The 20,272-nt window shown below is 31.7% G+C and overlaps 2 protein-coding genes across 4 annotated transcripts; one reads left to right on the top strand and one right to left on the bottom strand.

Moving 5' to 3' along the window:
• The first annotated feature begins 19 nt into the window (after positions 1-19).
• LOC105675910 (calcium load-activated calcium channel) lies at positions 20-2,128 on the top strand. Its single transcript, XM_012373405.2, has 4 exons — positions 20-479; positions 607-684; positions 790-1,109; positions 1,184-2,128. The coding sequence occupies exons 1-4, from the start codon at positions 419-421 to the stop codon at positions 1,274-1,276; spliced, it is 552 nt and encodes a 183-aa protein (XP_012228828.1). The 5' UTR covers positions 20-418; the 3' UTR covers positions 1,277-2,128.
• On the bottom strand, positions 1,735-20,033 carry PNUTS (Phosphatase 1 nuclear targeting subunit). Of its 3 annotated transcripts, none has more exons than XM_012373399.2 (10): positions 19,559-20,033; positions 19,277-19,471; positions 18,201-18,265; positions 16,457-16,641; positions 13,999-15,848; positions 6,603-6,832; positions 5,593-5,731; positions 4,863-5,171; positions 4,530-4,689; positions 1,735-4,044 (listed from the first exon to the last, which is right to left on the bottom strand). In XM_012373399.2, the coding sequence occupies exons 3-10, from the start codon at positions 18,201-18,203 to the stop codon at positions 3,228-3,230; spliced, it is 3,693 nt and encodes a 1,230-aa protein (XP_012228822.1). In that variant the 5' UTR covers positions 18,204-18,265; positions 19,277-19,471; positions 19,559-20,033; the 3' UTR covers positions 1,735-3,227. The 3 variants fall into 3 exon arrangements, with proteins under 3 accessions (XP_012228822.1, XP_012228820.1, XP_012228821.1); XM_012373397.2 differs by having other exon boundaries at positions 19,595-20,031; XM_012373398.2 differs by lacking the exons at positions 19,277-19,471; positions 19,559-20,033 and adding an exon at positions 18,604-18,783.
• Positions 20,034-20,272: the final 239 nt, after the last annotated feature.

The raw sequence follows: 20,272 nt of genomic DNA, 5'->3' as shown, positions 1-20,272 counted from the left end.
TAAAGGGGCCCGAAGGTAACTATAGAGCGGTGACATTATCAACTGTTCCAACTGTACTGCAAGTACACAAGTATTGTAATTTATCACTGTACTGTTTTATAATAGCTTCGTCGGTGATAGTCATCGGATCAAAAAGAGGTTATTCGATCTGAAAATCCAAATGTCTGCATGTGATAGCAATGTGCAAGTTTGTTAAAAAGAAGACTGATTTCACGCTATATCCGATATTCTGAATTAACACGAATGTTTTTAATAGCATCGTGAAGTGCATAATTTAATTCTGATACAACGTGACTTATATATTGTACAGTGCATACGTAGTCACTTTTAACGGAAAAGAAGTTCAATGAATTAACAATAATTCTTGGTGTTAATTGTTGAATTATATGAACTTCGAATAAAAAATTTATTCCCAAATATGTGGGCAGACACCATCCTTATTGTATTTATCAGTATATGTACAGCGTTATTGGGTGAAGGTAAACATAAAAAAAACATAAAAAGCAATATTTTCATAAATGTATTTATAAGTTGAGAAAAAAAACAAAATAATTTATTTTATTTATTTATTCGTTCTAATATATTTATTTTATATATATTGTTTAGGTTTGACATGGTTAATGGTGTATAGAACTGAAAAATATCAAAAATTAAAGGCTGAAGTTGAAAAGCAGAGTAAAAAATGTAAGTCTACAAGATATCTATGAGGTATTCAAGATATTTATGAGGTATTATATGAGGAATTGTATATACAAAAAAATATCTGCATAAAGTGATTTTGTTTGCCAGTGGAAAAAAGAAAAGAGGCTCATGGAGACTCTTTGGACAAGCAGCAGAAGAAGAAGATAGAACGCGAAGAGGAAAGATTAAAGAATAATAATCGAGACTTATCTCTTGTAAAAATGAAATCCATGTTTGCTATTGGATTTGCGTTTACGGCACTGTTAAGTATGTTCAATAACATATTTGATGGACGAGTTGTTGCGAGATTACCGTTTGTTCCAATCAGCTGGATACAAGGTTTATCCCATAGAAATCTTCCAGGCGATGATTATACGGAATGCTCATTTATATTTTTATACATATTATGCACCATGAGTATCAGACAGGTAAATTTAATTTGTTTCCTTGAATACATTTGGTTATGTACAAGGCTTTTCATACATACACTTTTAATTTTTAGAACATCCAGAAAATGCTGGGTTTTGCACCATCCAGAACCGCAAGTAAACAAAGTGGCAGTATCTTCGGACCTCCACCTCAACAATTTAAATAAATACAGATTTGAAGAATAATTGTTGGTATTTTGAGATTTTTTGTACAGCTACTAAATTTTAGGCATTTACTTGTGTCTGATTAATTTTTATAACATAAAAAATAAACTTCTCATATTATTTATCTTTCACATTAAATTATTATTTAAATATTGAAATATTTAGTGTCTTCAGGAATTTTCTAGAGTATTTTTCACTGTAAATATGAAATATGAATATATAAAATATAATTTATGTTCCATTACTTATTGAAACGCTTGTTATATGAAATACCTTCATTTATTTCTTAAATAACAGATTCAATAATTGAAGAAAACAAAATCATAGGCACAGAATATATGAACTCTTTTCGATATAATACTTCAATATAATCTCAAATATATTATATTATTGCAGTGGTAAGAAAAACTTATACATATAATAAGGAAATTTTATAATAATTTATGAAATCACTGAGCAATTTTAAAAAATAATTGTGATTGGTGTATTTTTATCAAGCGTAGCTTATACAACAATCAATATTATGTACAAACATAATGATCAACCATATACAAAAGGGTGTAACCATTTATCTTACATAGTAAAAAACTTGCATTGCTACTTTGAACGCTTGAATTACTAAGAATTGTTACATGATTTTATACATCACGAAAAATTATAATTTTTCTTATTTTATAGGATACATACATATGCGTTTTCTACTAAACATTATTACATGTGGTCTTCGTCTTTAACAACTTAAATCTGACAGTCTGTCATTAGAGATATTACTTTTTATATTATGCAAACCTTGATATTTACAAGGAATCTATACACAGAAATTATAATAAAAAGTATGAGCTTGTTATATTGAACTTTTGGTGTTCTATTATGCATTACCAAACATGGTGATATCACGTCTATCCCAGAATTATATTGCTTTAAGCGTGAAGTAGTGATGATATTATACAGCGCGATTCAATACTCGACCAAATTTTAAAAGCAGTTGGCAGTCACGTAGGTAATTCGATTTTTTGCAGTATGGATTTTTCTGTATGGATTTCTAAGAAAAAAAAATTATAAAATTATAATCTCGGCAGTGGCCACATGTGGAAAATATAAACGCAAAGGGAAGACACTAAACGAGATGTTTTCGCACAGTAATACAATTCTGGAGATTGTAATAAGCAGTCAGAGAATCAAAAACAAGATTACATTAGCAATCTTTTTTTTTTTTTTTTAATTTCTCAATCATCCATGGAGATATTCTGCCGTCCAGCAGCTAATGCGAATCTGACATGATTATATTCCACTTTACAATGGCCGCTTTCCAACTCATGACACAAGTCGACAATAAAAGTTCGATATTGTTCGAATAACAAAGACAAAATGATACTTGTGTCGATTTGTGTCATTAGCTGGAAAGACCGGCTGGCATTTATATTCAATGTCGAATGCCGTAAGTATGTAAAGAATCCTATGACGCATTCATTAAAATGCCGTTGTAATTATAAAACTTTCAAACGCATCAAGCGTATATATTAAATAAATATAAGTTCTAGCGAAGTTCGTGTACTGAGAGCTTTACAAATACTAATAAAAATTGCACATCGAGTATATTATAACTTTTCACATATTCGCGTATTCGTGTCAATCTATTTTCCGAGCATGTCGTTGCATGCGCTTCCTTCGCTCATTTACGATGCCCGGAAAGACGACGTCAAATATTGCCTGATGTTCACCTTCCTCTGCTTCTTCTTTTCTACGAAGGTAAGTCAAAAATTAAAGAGACCTTTATCAACACTACAAAATTGAAATGTAGGTTTTAATCAAAAAGGTCCCGGACTTTTGACTTTTCCGCGTGAAGAGTTCTCATCTTCCTTCCTTCTATCAGAAGAATCCTTCACCTAATGGGAGACTTCCAATCTCACCAGTTCAGTTCGGTAATCCAGCAATGAGGTTTCAACGCCAGTTTTAAAACGGCGGGCAATTCACACCGGGATGAAGATACTGGCATTTGTCGCCGACCCGACAGTAACCGTTCTTCGAGAATTGTCTGCACACTGGTGGCTGTTTGCCGCTTCCTCGCCAACCGCTGCCGCCGCCTCTCCAACCGCCTCTGCCAGGTCCGCCGCCGCGGTATCCCCAACCGGGAGCGCCTCTGCCCCTATTATGCATGGGAGCTCCTCTCGGACCCGGGAAATTAGGTCCGGGAGCATACATCGGTCCGGGCGGGCCTTGAAAGTTGTTAGGATTCATATTGTTGAATCCTATTTCCTCCGGATTCATGATCATGCCGTAACCCTCTTGCTGCTGGTTGTATATGGGTGGCGGTCCCATCATTCCCGGTGGAACCATGGGCGCGCCCTCCATTCCCTGATTGAATCCAGCTGGCATGTTCGCCATCGGATTCATACTGACGTCAGGCATGAGCACTTTGCCGTCGCCTGTCCTCCAGCCGCCGCCGCCGCCCGCTGGCATCTCCGGGGCCATAGGAGGCATGTGTGTAGGAGCCATCATCTGTTGAGGCATTTGTGGACCCATAGGACCCATTGTCGATTGGGGTCCCATGGGTGTCATCATGGTTGGTTGCGGGAATGTCGTTGGATAATGGAACGTTGTCACGGTGGTTGGTTGCGGCGTTAATTGCGGCTTAGGTTCTGGCCACGGTACCGTCGTAAAGTCTTTCTCGCTTTCTTTATTGCCTGTGAGATCATCCAATGGTATTATCTTAGGATCGGTCATTATGTGATGCCGTTCTTCATCGGGTTCAGCCGCAGAATCTGGAATCCTGTAATTCGAAAGCAATCAGAATTATAGAAACTTTCAGTTGATTAATTTGAAGATCTCAACACAATAATACACTCCGAGCAAAAAACTAATTTTCCTTCAAAACTAAAAAAAAATATTTATATAACATATATTAGTGCTGTCAATACTCGGGTATCCTGATAGTCCGGTAATGCACGAGAGATACTCGAGTACCTCAGATAATATCCAAATATCCGGTTCTAAATATATATACGCAACATTTTTCCAATTAGAATAATTTTGTGTTATAACATTATATAACGGAATATCTTTATGTTTCTAAAAAATATATAAGTATTTTATACTGCTATTCATAAATCTCACTTTTTCACTTTAATATAATATTCTAAAAAATATAAAATATCTTATCTTATCGCAACAGAGTGTATAAGTAATAGAGATAAAATTATTGACAAATTAAATGACTTGATGTATTGCATTGTAGATTGTAATATATATACATACATGCTTCGGTTAAAGTAAAGCGCTTGAAGAATGCCTTTCTCACGAGCATACTGAATATCTTTCTCTTTACTATCCTTGCCAGGTTCTACTAATGGAGGCGGTAGTTTAATAGGAATTAGAGGTTTCCATTTTGTCTTTTCTTCCATTAAGTCTTCAGTATCTAAAAAAAGACAAGATTGTTTTATATAATACATTCTATATACATATTTTAATAAATAAAACATAAGTAGAATATATTTACAAGATAATTTGCAAGTATATAATGTTTTATATATGTATAAATATTTAATAACAACATTACAATATTAAAAAAGGCACTTCATATACACTTACTTAATTTTCTGGCCATCTGGAATGCTTCTCTCTCATTTTGCTTTTCCATTTGCTTCATGTCAGTAAACGTCTTTGTCACATTTACTCTTTCCGTTTCATCTAATTCGAAGTAACGTATAGATTCTAGATCCGTCTTCCACTTTAAAACCTTCTTCGGCCCTTTACGTTTCTGAAGTAATAAGACACTTCTAAGTCCATCTACATATCGTATTTCAGGATAGCCAACGTCCTTCTTTGACGAATCCGAAGACGCTTCTTCCGGCGATTCGGAGTCTTTTGTATCTTCCACATCTTCCTCAGGTGTCGGTGCTATAAGAACAGAAACGAATAAATTGTATATACTGTAGACAAATTAATTTAATTTTAATCTGATGATATATGTGAAATGTATCTGATATAAAAATGTATTTTGACTCTTTCGTTCCTAGTGACAAGTCGTCATTCGTGAAACCTGTTGGAATTATTCCTACCATAAACTACATATATATAGAGTAGAAATTATAATCTCGGTTGAAAAACCATAACGAAAGAATTAATAATAATATATCAGTGCAATAAAAACATATATTAATATTTAAAAAAATTATAAATATTACAATTATATATATATGTATAAAATAAATAGACACAATAGTGTAATTTTATGATAGATTATATGTAATATATATTTTTAAAAAAAGTTTCTTCTCCAAAAAAAATTTATTTTTCTTGCCTAACAAGATACACTTACTGTTACTTCCGTCATCATCGTCTCTATTATCCTTTTCGTCATCAAGCAACTGATCTTTATCTTTCTTTGAATCTTCTTCGCTATTTTCTTTTTCTTTTTGTTCTTTGTCGTCCTCTATTTCCAGAGTATCTTGATAGAACTAAAAGATAAATTTTATAATTTATTATCAATAAGTAATATACGTTCTTGCATAATACAAAATAAAAATCAATGCAATAAGTTAATTTTGTTTTAAAAATTATAAAAATTAAAAAAAAAAAACTTTAAAAAGAACTAGTATTTTAACTAGTAAAAAAAAAAACCATAAAACGCGTAATAAGATTGCCTAAGATTGCCTATCCTTTGGATTCTGATGATAACATATATATAAAATGTGAAGAGAACAGAGTAATAAATTAAAATTCTGTTTCAGAATTGCCTCGAGGAAAAGAGCTACATTTTCATTCTAAGTTTTGTGCAAGTTTTGATCATAAAGATTAATATTGAACGTATGAATTGTGAACATCGCGATTCAGATTGAGTAGCTGGGCTGTCAGCCCGTATCACGTGTGTTAGCAGTCTGGATGGATGGAAGGAGGGATGGAAGGAGGGATGGAAGGAAGGAGGGATGAAAGAGGAATGCATGCACGTTACACGTGTGTGCATTTAATATTAACCTTCAATCTAATAAAAAGTAGGTGTTCATCTCACGTTTATGAAAACATTTTGTGGCAACAAAAGATTAGAGCGCAAAATAAAAAATCAACATGAAACACATTTTTAATTTTTTTCATATGTTTCAGTGAATTTTTTTTTAGTTTTGCACAAAACTTGCATAACGTCGTTCGATATTCTTTTCATTTCAACTGATTCCAACAAACTTAAAACTTCTACAAGAGTTAGAAACAAGATATAGCGCTCAATTGCAGAAGGTCCGAAACGGATCGAATTGGAATAACCGATCGCTTTGGTATTGTTTTTTCCTCATCGAATATCTATTATATATTTAAGATTCATTGTGAGATATTTACTTTGAAATTGGGTTTCAGGGCAACTGGCGACTTCTCCTCAGTATTCGAAGGCGAACTAGGTGGCGGCGTGCTTTCACGATTATCCGCGTTGTTCGCAACTTCTTGCTTCTTCGCTTCCGAAGATCCGTCTTTCGTAACAGAAGTTCTACGTTTACGTTTCCTCGGTTCTTTGCTCTTGGTAGACGCGGTGAGAGCATCCATGAACATATCGCTCTCTTGGAGTACCATAGCTAAAAACCAAAAATTTGGCAACTTGAACATATTTGTGGAGTACAGTGACTATTGAAGTAAAATTACAATTGTGTTTATGGCCTAAAAATCGAATAATAAATTACCAAAATTTGAAAAGAACATATAAAAGAAATAAAACTGGGAGTTTTGAAAGTACTTCCAAAAAGATGATCACATCTGGAAAAATATATAGTATAAACAAAGATATTGCAACATCTCCAGTTGTATCTGCGTTCAAACATCTATCTCGCGACAACGACATTGCCACTGCAATGGCTATAACTAAACATTAGCTGCAATATTAAAATCGAATAATTATTAATGGAAAAGACGAAAAAGATAGAGCAGAATGTTCCAAAAATAAGTCTGAAAGAAACAATACGTCATCTCAAAAGACAAATAGATAATAGATGTAACAGATATTTTTAAAAATATAAGATGTATTTCTCAATATGTGGGATATAACTTGTAAGTTCAATGCATAAAAGTCCATACAAATGTTAGATCTTTGAATCTGACTTGTTTCCGAATTAGATATTTATTAAATAACTTTTATATTTTGATAGTATGAGTAATAATTAAATAAAAAAAGGAAATAAGCTATTATAAACTACTTTCATCAAATTTACACACTAAATTAAGGAAGAGCAATAACCAATTATTATTGTATTTTTACACACTAAACTCATTCCTAAAATTATGCCCAAAAATGAAGAGAAATACTCTGTTTCTATTATCTAATTATTAAGTATGCTTCCAGATTGCAGTCTCATTTGGCTCGATCTTTTCTGTAAATGATAAGAAAAAAAGAATGCTTTTATAAAAATTAATAATATAACTGTGACAATTCGCGCGTTGGCTGCTTTATTGGTTATCTTTAGGTATATAGTATATACCTAAAGAAATAAGAGATGTCTCCAACTAGTTGTAAAGTGGAATTTAATTGCTTCCATTTTTCAGCAGCTGCAAGTAAAAGATAAATTTTCTTTATATCAGTAAAAATAAACTTTCCGTAACAGAAAAACAAAGATAACTTGGCTGTTAACATAAACTTAATATCAATTTTGTTCAACCATATCCTGTAAGAAAAGTTTTAAGACTTTACTATAAGTAATTTAAAAGTTTACTTATATTGTTCTGCATTCATCCTAAAATGATAATTTAGTAATAATTAAAGAACAGATTAGATGATAATAGTATTATTTCTATGCTTTCAAGTATGAGCTGTAGGAAAAGGATATAGGTGGAACATAAGTGTAAATCAGAAAGACAAGGCCTTCTAAAAAAAAAGAATTATACATTATTATCAATCTTGTGTATGTTGTGCTTTTTCAATAAAATATTGATCAATGTGATCCTCCCCACACAGCACAAAACATCCTATGACATCTTAGGGATATCTCAATGATAAACCTGAGGTAATCCTCCTAAGATCCATCCTAAGATGCATAGGATGTTTTGTGCTGTGTGGGTCTTTACGTAAGTTCTTTTATTTTAACAATTAATATTTTCTGTGCTATTAATTTTATCTTTATAAACTGTAAATGATATATTCGAGATTACTCTTTATGTTGTATAATAAAGGATAAAGAACAAAGGATAAAAATACCAATTATATGCACAAATACATTGATATACCAAACAATTCAATTAGCTAAAACTGTAATAATGCTTTAACAAAAATATATATTATTATAATTATGTCAAAATTATTATAATTATGTCAAACTGAGACAATATTAGGTATTATTTCACATAATTATATTCTTTTACAGGCTAATTTTTATATTTATTCTATTGTATTAAATTACACAAAATAGATAACAATTGTAATTGTATTTATTCGTGTATAACAAACTCATTCAAAACAAGCAAAAAAATGATTCATAATTAACAATTATTTACCAAGTCACACATTTACTGTAGAAGCAAAAAATTATAATAAATTATTTTATTGATAAAATTTTGGTAGGTTTTAAAGTACTGTCAATAGTAGTAGTAGTACCAATAGTAGTATCAATAGTAATAGTAGTAGTACCGAATACTCGATTTTAAATTCGAGTAATATGCTAGGTGAACTCAGTTATGACCAACCAACTCAGACCATATTGCATGAAAAATGTACATCTACGATACAGAAATCGATGAACACAAAAATTAATGGTATACAATGATTTTATTGCCGAAAAGAAATAACCTACAGTTTAAAAAAGAAATTTTAAAAATACACAACATTTATCAGTTGTCTAAACAATTTGTTAGTATTCCTAATAGCAGTTGATACTCCTGAGATATCCTTCGATTTATAGTCTTGTACTTGTATTTTTCAAATTATTAGAAATTATTATTGGTACGGCCATATTAAAATAATAAAATAATTTTGTCAGGATTGCGCGTATCGTATATACGATAAAAGATGATAAAAATGTAAAAAATAAATTATACAAGCCCTCATACATAACACAAATTTTCATCGCTACAGCCATCCAATTATAATTTTTAATTATTATTAATAATTTATTATCTTTTAATTACTGTAATAATGTTATAAGTTGCATGTATATGTATGTTTCTATAAACACAATAAAAGTACCTGAAAATATAAAATATATATAAAATATAATAAATATATATTACGAAAATAATTTTCTTAAATTAAGATCAATAGAAAATAGCAATATTTAAAAACAAAGTTCAAACGTGCATTTGAAATGTATGTTCGTATAAAGATAAAATAATTAAATATTTAATTACTAAATAATGTTATAAAATAAACAATGTTGTAAACGTATTCTATTTAAACTAAAGAGAAAGAACTGATAATTTTGGCAAATGCTAAAAATAAATTCGAACATGCATTTCAAATAGCAACGTTAAAATTTAGCCTATATTTCAGCATACAACTAAGTAATCGACATATATGAAATAAAATGGCAGCCTTTAATTAAACTTATTATTGAATTATTTATTATTCATGCGTTATTGTTCATTAATCTCCATAATTACGCACAATGACATGAAATGTATCTAACGTAAAAAGGTAAAAAGTAAAAATATTTTATCTGATATACAAATATTCTACATTTAGGAGTCTATTCTGTAACTTTTAACGATGTTGTCATGTGTTGTATCATTGCGCAGCTATTACATGATACAAAAAACCTGCGCAGTGATACATAACGACGTCATTAAAAGTTACAGAATTAAAAGATTGATCAAAAATATAAATAAATTTATATAGAAGTCGTTTTCTACTTAGTAATTAAAAAATTGCCTTATTTTCATGAGATTATAAATGTAACAAATTTAATATTAAAAAAATTACTTTTGCGTAAAATATAATAATTTACAATAACTATTGAATATTAATTTTAATATATAGAAATACGTTGTCATAAGTTAAAACATCTTTTCGAATTCATATTTGTTTTTTTTAACATTTAGAAAAAATAAGAATTGAATTATCCGTATATTCAAAGTTTTTACACGTGCAAGACCAATACTAGACAAATTTAGCCACTTATGTAAATTTCTTTTTTTATAAATCTAATATATTTCTTTTTGTACTTTTATATATATATTTTATATATATATATATATATACATATATACAATTATATACATACACATGTATACATATATATAACATATATATAATTTTAAACTTTTGTTTTCTTTATATTTTATGATTTGAAAGTTCATAATAGCTACATAATAATCAAGAAATTTTATATAATATATAAAATTATGCATATATATTTACATGCAATCAGATAAAATATTTTATTCTTGGTTCGAACAATTTTGTAACGCGATGCCGCGCGAAGAGTCCACGAGTTTACCGTGGGTCAATGTACGTTAAAAGGTTAATAGGTGTCGGTAGAAGCGCGATACGTCAAGTGCGGCGGGATACGTTAAGGAGCCGAGTGCGTCGGCGTAAAACGATTGTGAAAACATTGGCCCGCCACGTGCGTATGCCACGAAGCGCGATTTTGTTCGAATTCTCAAATATCGTGCAATAACACAAATATCGTGACCAAATAAAAAATCGTCACCGTTACGCGAATTCATTCTAATTGCTTTTATCAATATGCATACATTTTGCTTTTCTTTTGTAAATTACTTTCTAAAATCTTATACAATATTTGAGATTTTTGTGTATCGTCGCACCGAAATTTGTTGTAAGAGCACAAAAAATGTGATTGCATAATTTGTACGATTTGTAGTAATATCGAGGTAGTTAGTAGTATAACGAGGTAATATCAAAATAAATAGGAAAATAGTATTGTATGATCTTTTGTAGTGAAAAAAATTCAAGATTGGTAAATTTTTCTTTTATGTGATCTTATGCATATAATTCTCTACCAATTCCAGAGATATTTGCAATGAAATCAACAAATAGAATCGAAGACAAGAATTGCAAGATAATCTGAATTAGAATAGTCTCTGAGAATTTTGTCAAAATATGATAATGTTAATATAAAATAAGATGCGAAAAAAACCATTGTGCTCAAGCTGCAAATTTTGGAGCACATTTTGTCTTAACCATCTATTTTTTTTTAATGATTTCTTTAATCTTTCTTTCTCATTTGAATTCTTAGTCTTTCGATTATTTAACAAAATCATTAACTGGGAAGACGGGTCTTTTCGCCGAGTTGAATCGGATGTTGTAAAATGAGTCGGCAGAGATCCTAAAGGCCTTCTTGTTTGAAGACGTTGAATATGCGGCTTCAGAATATGTGCACTTTCAGTGCTACTTTCAATCCACGTGGTCCACGCGCTATTTGGCGCAAAAAAAATACGTCTTGCAATATCTCATTCTCATCGATCTCACTTCTTTCTTTCAACCATTCGTTCTTTCTTTCATTCTCTCCCTCTCTGTCTCTCTCTCTCTTTCACTTTCTCTTTCACTTTCTCTCTCTCTCTCTCTCTCTCTCTCTCCCTCTCTCTCAAAGGTATTGGATTTGCCCCACGCAAATTTCAATTCTCTATGATAAATGCGTAAATATTTGCGCACATTTGTCGTATACGAAAAGTCGAATTCCATTTCATCCACCGAGATGCCTTAAACATATTCATATTTTATTCATAACAAATCTACTCTCGGTGTCAATTCTGCTGCTTTTAATACAGTATGCTAACTGTAATTCAAAAATAAAAAAAGATAAGCTTCTTGTACTTGTTTGAATCCAAAAAATTACTTTAAGGGTCACAAATTTCTGAACATTATAAACTTATTAATCAAGTACTTTTTGCATTAGATTTCTGCGTTCAAATTAAAAAAAATCATCAAGAGGATGGAAATCTGGATGGGCTCACATTTACTTTGTCTTGAAAGCATTTAACAGCGAGCAAGACATGTAATACAGCGAAACCCAAGAGTTAAGTATTTCCAGAATTCTAATAAATTTATTTAAATGTTTAAGTAGGATTTACATTTATAGTGGGAAAAAGTATGGATAGACAAGATTTTTTTTACCTTACCTAGTTAGAGATTAGAATTATTCCTGTCTGATGCCGTGGTATCGTCGTGTCACTTATATCGAAAATATTAAAACGCGCGCCGGCTACTGACAAATATCAATAAAACACTTTTTCAGATTCAAATATCTTTCTATATGAGAAACTGTGCAGTTATTTGCAGTTATACTTTGAAACGACGAATGTATATATTTCGTCGCGCGAATAGTGATTGAGAAATTCACGGTTGACGCGATATAATGAAAACTTTTTCCAAGATTACCTGCTATCGAAGATTCTTAATATATGAAAAAGTTCGTAGTCGACCTGTCGCAGATCCTAATGGCTTCGTTCTTCTAATCAGAGATGTTAATTTTCATAGATGCGGTCCGCACAAGAGCCGCTAATTCTTCATGCAGCACGATGAATAAATCGTTACACATTATATCTTCTATATGAGAAGCTAATAATAATGTTTTGGGGAAGTAAAGAGGGTGTACTAAGGTATTAATACCTTATTAATACCTTACCGTTTATACCGTTAATACTTTAAAAGGCATTATGCTATGAAATATACCTGAAAAAAAAACAATAAGTTAAATAAATACATAAATAAATAAATATCCGACGTAACAATATTAGAAATCACAGAGAAAATTGTCGATATCATGTTCGCGATATTTAAAAATATCGCACAAAGTATCGAAGCTTCTGCTTGTTGCACCATCCACCTGCAAACTCAATATTACAGAGTTAGTAATGGTCATATTTATGTAGTGCAGCATGCTAATGTACAAAGCTTAAGCAGTCATGTTTTATTTCACAGTTTTACCAAAATACATCCTGCGTAATGCACACAGACAAATAATAGAACAGAAAAAAAGACTCATTAAAAAGATTATAATTATGATATATATATGTTTTTAAAACTGTAATAAAATAACATTCTTGAAAAAATATAAGTGTTATCAAAAAAATTGCACGTTATAAAATTATATAAATAACAAATAAATTATTATTTGAGATTTAACTGTGTCAGATAAATAATAAATTTTACTATGTAAAATAAAAGTATTATAAAATTTTTTTAAATTATTTCTTTAATTTAACTTATAGAGATCAATAAAAAATAGAAAAAGGTATACAAATTAATAAAAAGATGATATGTACAAAATTTCTTAATAACTTGCAAAAATATAATTTGTCAAATAAAAAAAAACTTGTATGACAATTTTCTAACAAATCTATATTCTATTTGTAATAAAATAATAAATTATAATTAATCATGCTAAGCTTTATTTGTACTATATCTATTTTTATTATTATATTATGTATAATAATAATGTATTTTATTGCTATTTATATGAATCTATAAATTTAAAATATCTGTTAAAATATTTGCTTTTTTTTAATGTGTTTTAAAAGTTTCTTTAAGATGTGCATTCAACAAAAGTTTGTATATTTTTGTTTTTAAAGAATCATTTTATATCATGTATAATGTAATAAACTTAGTGTATATACATATGCGAATTTCTAGATAAAATCTATAGACTGCTTCACCTGAGGACATTAGCAATACGTTTACATTTAAGACAAGAATAATAGCAATATTTAAAAAATTATATTAGTAATCATTATTAAGGAAGAAATTTTATTATTAAATAAAAAAATTTTACTATTTGTAATAAGATACCAATATACTTACGTTTTGGTTTTGCCGGTATCAGCTTAATTCCTCCCTTCTTCTCGTCACTGGGTGGAGTTGTTGGCGAATCCAGCGACAGCTTAGCGCGCTTCTCCAACAGTGGAACAGCCTCCCTCAATGGCGATGGCCTTTTTAAAGGAAATTTTGGAGGTAGAATCTTCTTATCAACAGCAGAATTCGGCTTCTTCGATCTAGGTGGTGGTGGTTTTACTTCTTCCTCCAAACCCGTGGATCTGAATTTCGAGTTAAACGTCTTCACCGTCTTCGGTCGCGTTGCTGAATCCTGGTTACTTTTTCTATTCTCGATGGAGATTGATATATTCTTCTTCTCGGTAACGACCTTCGTAGCAACAGCGTCCTTCTTCGAATCCGCTTTGTCTTTATTTTCCTTCGAGCTATCTCGCGACTCGGTCGAAGACTTCCTTCCGTTCGCATCTGATTTCTCGTCCTCTGTTCGTTTTTTCGGTATCTTGCCCAACTTGGGACTCAGCGCTTGACCCTGTACCTTCTCCAGAGTCGCTTTGTCCTTCTCAGCTTGATCCTTCTTCTGCTTCTCCTTTTCCCGTTCTTTATCTCGGTCAGACTTACTTCTACTCGAACTATGTTTACTGGATGAGCTGGAGTGATGCTTGTCCTTGTCTTTGGAAGACCTGTCTTTGCTGGAGTTGGAGCTTTTCGAACTACTACTACTGGAACTGGAGCGGTGACTACTGGATTTATGGGATGTGGAGCTGCTACGATGTGTACTGGAACTTGTGCTGTACTTAGAAGAACTCTTAGACGACGAAGACGAGCTGTGATGATGACCGCTTTTTTTGTCAGAACTATTACTGGATTTTTTATCATCTTTTTTATGAGAGTCCCTATTTTCCTTATCACTAGATTTACTGCTATCACTAATAGTGTCTTTAGAATCTTTATTGTCTTTGCTTTTAACGCCTTCAGGATCTTGATTATCTTTCGAACTAACTATAGTCTGTTTCACTTCACTGGAAACGCTTACCGAATTGTTCAAATGTCCAATGTCTACCGTATCGTCTTGACCACTAGTCGCACTGCCACTTTGTTCAGTCTCCTCTGTCTTCTCTGTTTCTTGCTTCACAAGAAGCGTGACGCCTGCAGTGCTTCCATTAACTTCTGTACTAGCACCGGATGTATTTAGTACGCCACTTATATTCGCAGCGTCCGTTTCCACTTTGGCAAGAACCTGATTGCCATCACGAATAGTAATTTTGTAAACAGGAACTGACGATTGCGAAGCTACAACAACAAATTGCTTTTTACATTGTTGTTGCGTTGTTTGCTGCTGTACTTGCTGGACCTTACCGACAACTTGCACAATTTGCGACTGCAGCCTCTCCTGTTGTTGCTTTTCTTGGTCTTGCTGAATTTGATTTGTTGGAGTACTCAGAGCAGATTGTTGCACGACTTTGTAGTCTTGTACATGAACAGTTGCATTTTCCGAAATGTCCAAGGTTTGTTGAGAGTTCGTGGAATAATGTTGCTGCAGCTGCTGTTGCGATGAAGGAACAACCGAAGCTTGTCCTGCAGCAGCATTCAATTGCACTGTCATGATTTGAGCCGGCACCGAATTCGGTGCCGCCTCTCCTTTCACAATTTTCAGCCATTGTTCGACGAGTCGAGTGGCTAAAGTCCGTACACCTTGATGACTACCCTCTTTCGATAAACCCTTAACCAATTTTGGACAATTATTACTCTTCAACCGTTCGATATCTACTGGACAAAGTAGTAAAAGCTCCAACAGTTCTTGAATAAGAGCCCAGTTCTTCGCAAGTATGCCATCGGTAAGCCATGTGTGAATAAGGTTCCACCCCCCAGCGCTCATAAACCTACAAAAATAAAAATATAAAAACAATAGTATTATAAAATGTATAATATATTATCTCATATTGTTATGAATAATCTACCACTTCCTGTTATTTTATTTTTAATTAAACTTTAAAGTTATTTTTATGTATAGAAATATAAAAACTAACTCTAAAAATATTAAAAATTTTAATAATTTATATAAATAACGAACAAATAATTATTATATTATTGTAATTCTAGTTGCTTTTTTCTCCGTTTTAGCAGAAATTATTGTCCAAAAAATTCGACAATTATAAATAAATTTAATAAACCAAGGATTTAAAAAACTAATGAGTTTTTGAACACTATTTTAAATGTAAGGTTCGTATCAGTAAAAACGGCACATTAATAAGCACCGTCTAATGGTTCTGAGCCTATATTTTCTCTTGCATGTTTTACGTTTTTATCCACACAAATATACAGATAACATATACTTGCATGTCTCAACATGCTAAATAAAAAATTTCTTTCGCACTACTACTACACTGCTTAATTACCAATGTAATGTGTCAATATCATAAATAATAATAATATTCGTAAAATTAAATTGTATCAATATTATTTGCATAGATTTTATTTGAATACTTACTGACTAAGCAAATCCGTATTAGTGGTTTTCAAGATTTGTATATAAATACATTTCGAGACGAGTTTCTTAGAAAACTTTGTCATTAAATTAGCTAATCGATGGACTTCCTCTTTACTCTTAATGCCTCCTGCTGAACCCAATAAAACGCTGAGGCATTTGAGTAATGAAAGAGGATCTATGCGTGGCTGAAAATACAATTTAAAAAATATTATTAACATAATTATATAAATATAAAATGTCCATAACCATAAACTCAACAAGAAATTAAAAAATATCAAAAAAATATAAATTATGATGCCTGTTAAAATCTTAAAAAAAAAATTTATCTGATTTTCTGAATATTTTTATTTTAATTTCCAGAGAAAATTAGAAACTTAGAACATTTTTATATGCAAATTTTAAAAAAATTATTTAAGTATAAACTTTTTGATGTTTTCTATTTATGTGATCGTGGAGAAATTAAGATTACACAATTCTAAATTACTATATTTGAAGAAATATTAAAAGCGAAGAACTCTCATACTATACCTCATTTTAGGTATATGTATTTAAATATATTTAAAGAAGCATCAAATAAGAAAATTTTCATTAAATAGTAATAAGTTTAATTTAAATATTATATAAATTTTTTTTCTTTTCAAAAAATATAAAACAAAGATTTTTTTTAAATATTAATACTTATTTAATGAAGCATTAAAGACATAAAAAAAGAAATGTATGGAGAATATATTTTGAACACAAAATGTAACTTTAGGCTAATTGGTCAATTGCTGGTTATCTGCGAATTCTCTGAGACAATATCAATCAAACCTCTGAATCGTGTAAAATCCTTCGATTTCTTTACATAGAAAACAAATTCTCTAAAAACTCAAATGGAAAAATTTGCAAGCAAAAGACATAAATTCTTCACTATTTTGTATAATTGTCAGATATAAATAAAAATAATATTCAAGAATATATTTGAAATATCCTTTTCAAATATTATTCAATGCTTGAATACTGGAGTATTACTTATGACTAATAATAAGCAAAAAACCCAATATTCTTGAGCACAGATTACAGCAAACATATAACATATCAATAAGTAATCAAATCAATATAGAAGTGTATATGTTAAGTCTTGGAATATTAGAGGATTAATTTTATGTATCGGGTAAGTAGATGCCTAGCTATCCAGATATTAAAAATTATTTAGCCTATACTATTATAAATAATCAATAAAATAATAGAGAATATTTATAGAAAATTTAAATGTTTCAAAATTAATGAAGCATTAAAGACATAAAGACATGTATGAAGAATATATTTGAAACACAAACTGTAACTACTAACTAATTGGTCAACTGCTACTTATCTGCAAATTATTCAAGAATATTGAGCTCATTATCTATTCATTATTAAATATAAAAATAATTGTTTAGTCATGTGAAAAATATGCATTGTCTCTCATGCCAAATGTTTCATATTATTTAATATTAATGCAAATTAGTAGAAATAATCTACTTCTTTATCAATTATGTATTTCATTACAAAAATTCATACAATGATGCTGAATTGAATAGTTTCAAAGGATGGAAATTAACAGATTTCATAACTGTGAAAATAGAACACGAGGTCAAGAGAAAAGCAAAGGTTATTGATCTCTGAGCATCGCCATCGCCACTAGCTGGCGCCATCGCTTTTAAATTATATTACCAAGAAATATAGAAGCCACGTTTATAGTTATATAAATCATATTACTCACCATTTTGTTGAACTTTAAGATGTTTCAAACCATTCTCGGACCAGATATAAGTTCATCGCACGTTTCTGCAACGAAATATAAAATCCATAACTACATGGTCTGTCAATTGACGCGTTCCTCACGCCATATTGTCGAAACGGAATCTCACGGTTACACGAATTGATTAAAGTACGGCTGGCATCTCGAGCCACTGTTTCTCAAAATTTCGATCTGCGTCGTTTGACCATACGATTCATCAAATTTTCTGAAGATCAAACCTCTTAATCTCGCTTACAATATAATGCCGACACGCGGGTCTCATCGAGCTAAAACGATCTGGGACATGCCGGATTAATTGCTCTCGTAGATAGAAATTTCCGTGCCTAGCCTACGTTCTCTATGCGAATTGCAATTACGTAATTACAATTATCATCCTCTTTCTTTAGAAACAACGCTCGAGGCGGAACTCGGAACGGCCGCTCGTTGAAATGCTCAAAAATGCAAGCGAAGTACGAGATTCCTTTGCAACGAACGGAGCTTCTCACTCGGCGAACTAGAATAGCCACTGCGCAGCTGCCGTCTGTACGTCTCGCATAGTCGACCAATCGGAACTACGAACGCGTCCCTGCCCCGCCCGCCGTAACGGTCTCCCGCAGTTCGCTCTTTGTCCATCCCCTCCCTTTCTGACGTAGCTGAGTTCTATTTTTATACCACGTTCGTGTAACGAATTTCTCTGGATCTATATAGCTAGAAACACTTTTTTCTTTTTCAGCACTTTATAAACTTGCTTATAATATTCCTTCTCTTGCCATCTGATTGACACTCGTACGAATTTTTTCACGAACTTTACTTGGACGTGATGCCCACATACATATGATTACGTCACCAATCCCGACATTATTCACTCCGAAACCGGATGCTTTCTCTTAGCGTCCATTACGCTATTACAGAATTCCCAAAATTTCGATATCAGCTATCTTTAAAGACTAATTTTCAGTGAAAATAACGATACCATCGATCCTCTGATGTAATATTTCGTATCTTTTTCGACAGACAAACGATATTTTTTTTTGTTGGAGAATAGAAAAGCCACTCACATTTGATAAAAATTAAGTCCTTTTTATGGAAAATAAATGTTCACGGTGCATAAGAAATGCAATATTTCCTATATGAGAACGTTGTAATGGTCTACGATCCGCTCGTTCGTTTGTTACTCTTGCTGCGCATTGGAGAATGTTACGAGTATAGATCCGTATCCGTAATCCGTATATATCTCGTCGTCTATTTGCCATCTGCAAGTAAATATCGGTTATAATCCATCGACGTTACTATTGTGCCCGCTTTCGACTCATCTTAGACGTTTTCCGCTACAAATATACCTCTCAACTTCTCAACTTATATGAAGCGATCTTTACCTGACTACGAAACCTGTTTTTCCGACCAACATGGGAGTGAAAGTCCAGCTACGTAAGATGATGCAACGTATATCCGGTCCTCGTTACGTGAGTCAAATGCGAAACAATTTCACTATATTACATTTTTAAATTGCTTTAATTGACACATTCTTTTATAAAAATCTATAATATGCAATTCAACTAAATCTAATAACATTAAATCAAAATATAATGTTTGCTAAATTATATAAATGTGATGTATCATTTAAATCTTTTGTTGACTCGTTTCACTAAAGGTTTGCGCGTCACATTGTCACATCCCAAGCCACATCTTCCTATTCGCTTCAATATGGCTGCGTTAGCAAGCGCATCAGTTGAGTACAACGGTTGACTGAAAAGCTGCTGAACGCTCCGTGATACTCAACGTGTTTACTGAGGACGCCATTTTTTCCATCATATTTTAAGTCGGCTACCTGAGCTCAAGTTGAGCTCAACACTCAACACTCAACACTCAAGCTGAGTATTGTAAAACGTAAGCATTAACGTACCCTAAAGTAGCGTTCAGCAGAACATTCCCAACTATTGCAATGCATCACTAATCGCTTATTGAGCGCTTCATTCTGCTGAACGCAGCTTATGCTCCGATCTATACGTAACTCGAACAAACCTTAAAATAATGACATGCTTAAGGCAAACCGA

The sequence above is a fragment of the Linepithema humile genome, chromosome 3, assembly GCF_040581485.1.
Source record: "Linepithema humile isolate Giens D197 chromosome 3, Lhum_UNIL_v1.0, whole genome shotgun sequence".
NCBI lineage: Eukaryota > Metazoa > Arthropoda > Insecta > Hymenoptera > Formicidae > Linepithema > Linepithema humile.
The sequence above is the reverse complement of the archived record's forward strand: the minus strand, read 5'-3'. Positions and strand labels throughout refer to the sequence as shown.

Bases quoted from the DNA above. Each gene is read 5' to 3' on its own strand.
- LOC105675910 (XM_012373405.2), top strand. From the start codon at position 419: ATGTGGGCAGACACCATCCTTATTGTATTTATCAGTATATGTACAGCG. The intron at 480-606 runs GTAAACATAAAA...TATATTGTTTAG, and splicing joins TACAGCGTTATTGGGTGAAG to GTTTGACATGGTTAATGGTG. The intron at 685-789 runs GTAAGTCTACAA...TTTGTTTGCCAG, and splicing joins TGAAAAGCAGAGTAAAAAAT to TGGAAAAAAGAAAAGAGGCT.
- PNUTS (XM_012373399.2), bottom strand. The intron at 5,732-6,602 runs GTAAATATCTCA...TTTATCTTTTAG, and splicing joins CCCTGAAACCCAATTTCAAA to TTCTATCAAGATACTCTGGA. The intron at 4,690-4,862 runs GTAAGTGTATAT...GTCTTTTTTTAG, and splicing joins CCAGATGGCCAGAAAATTAA to ATACTGAAGACTTAATGGAA.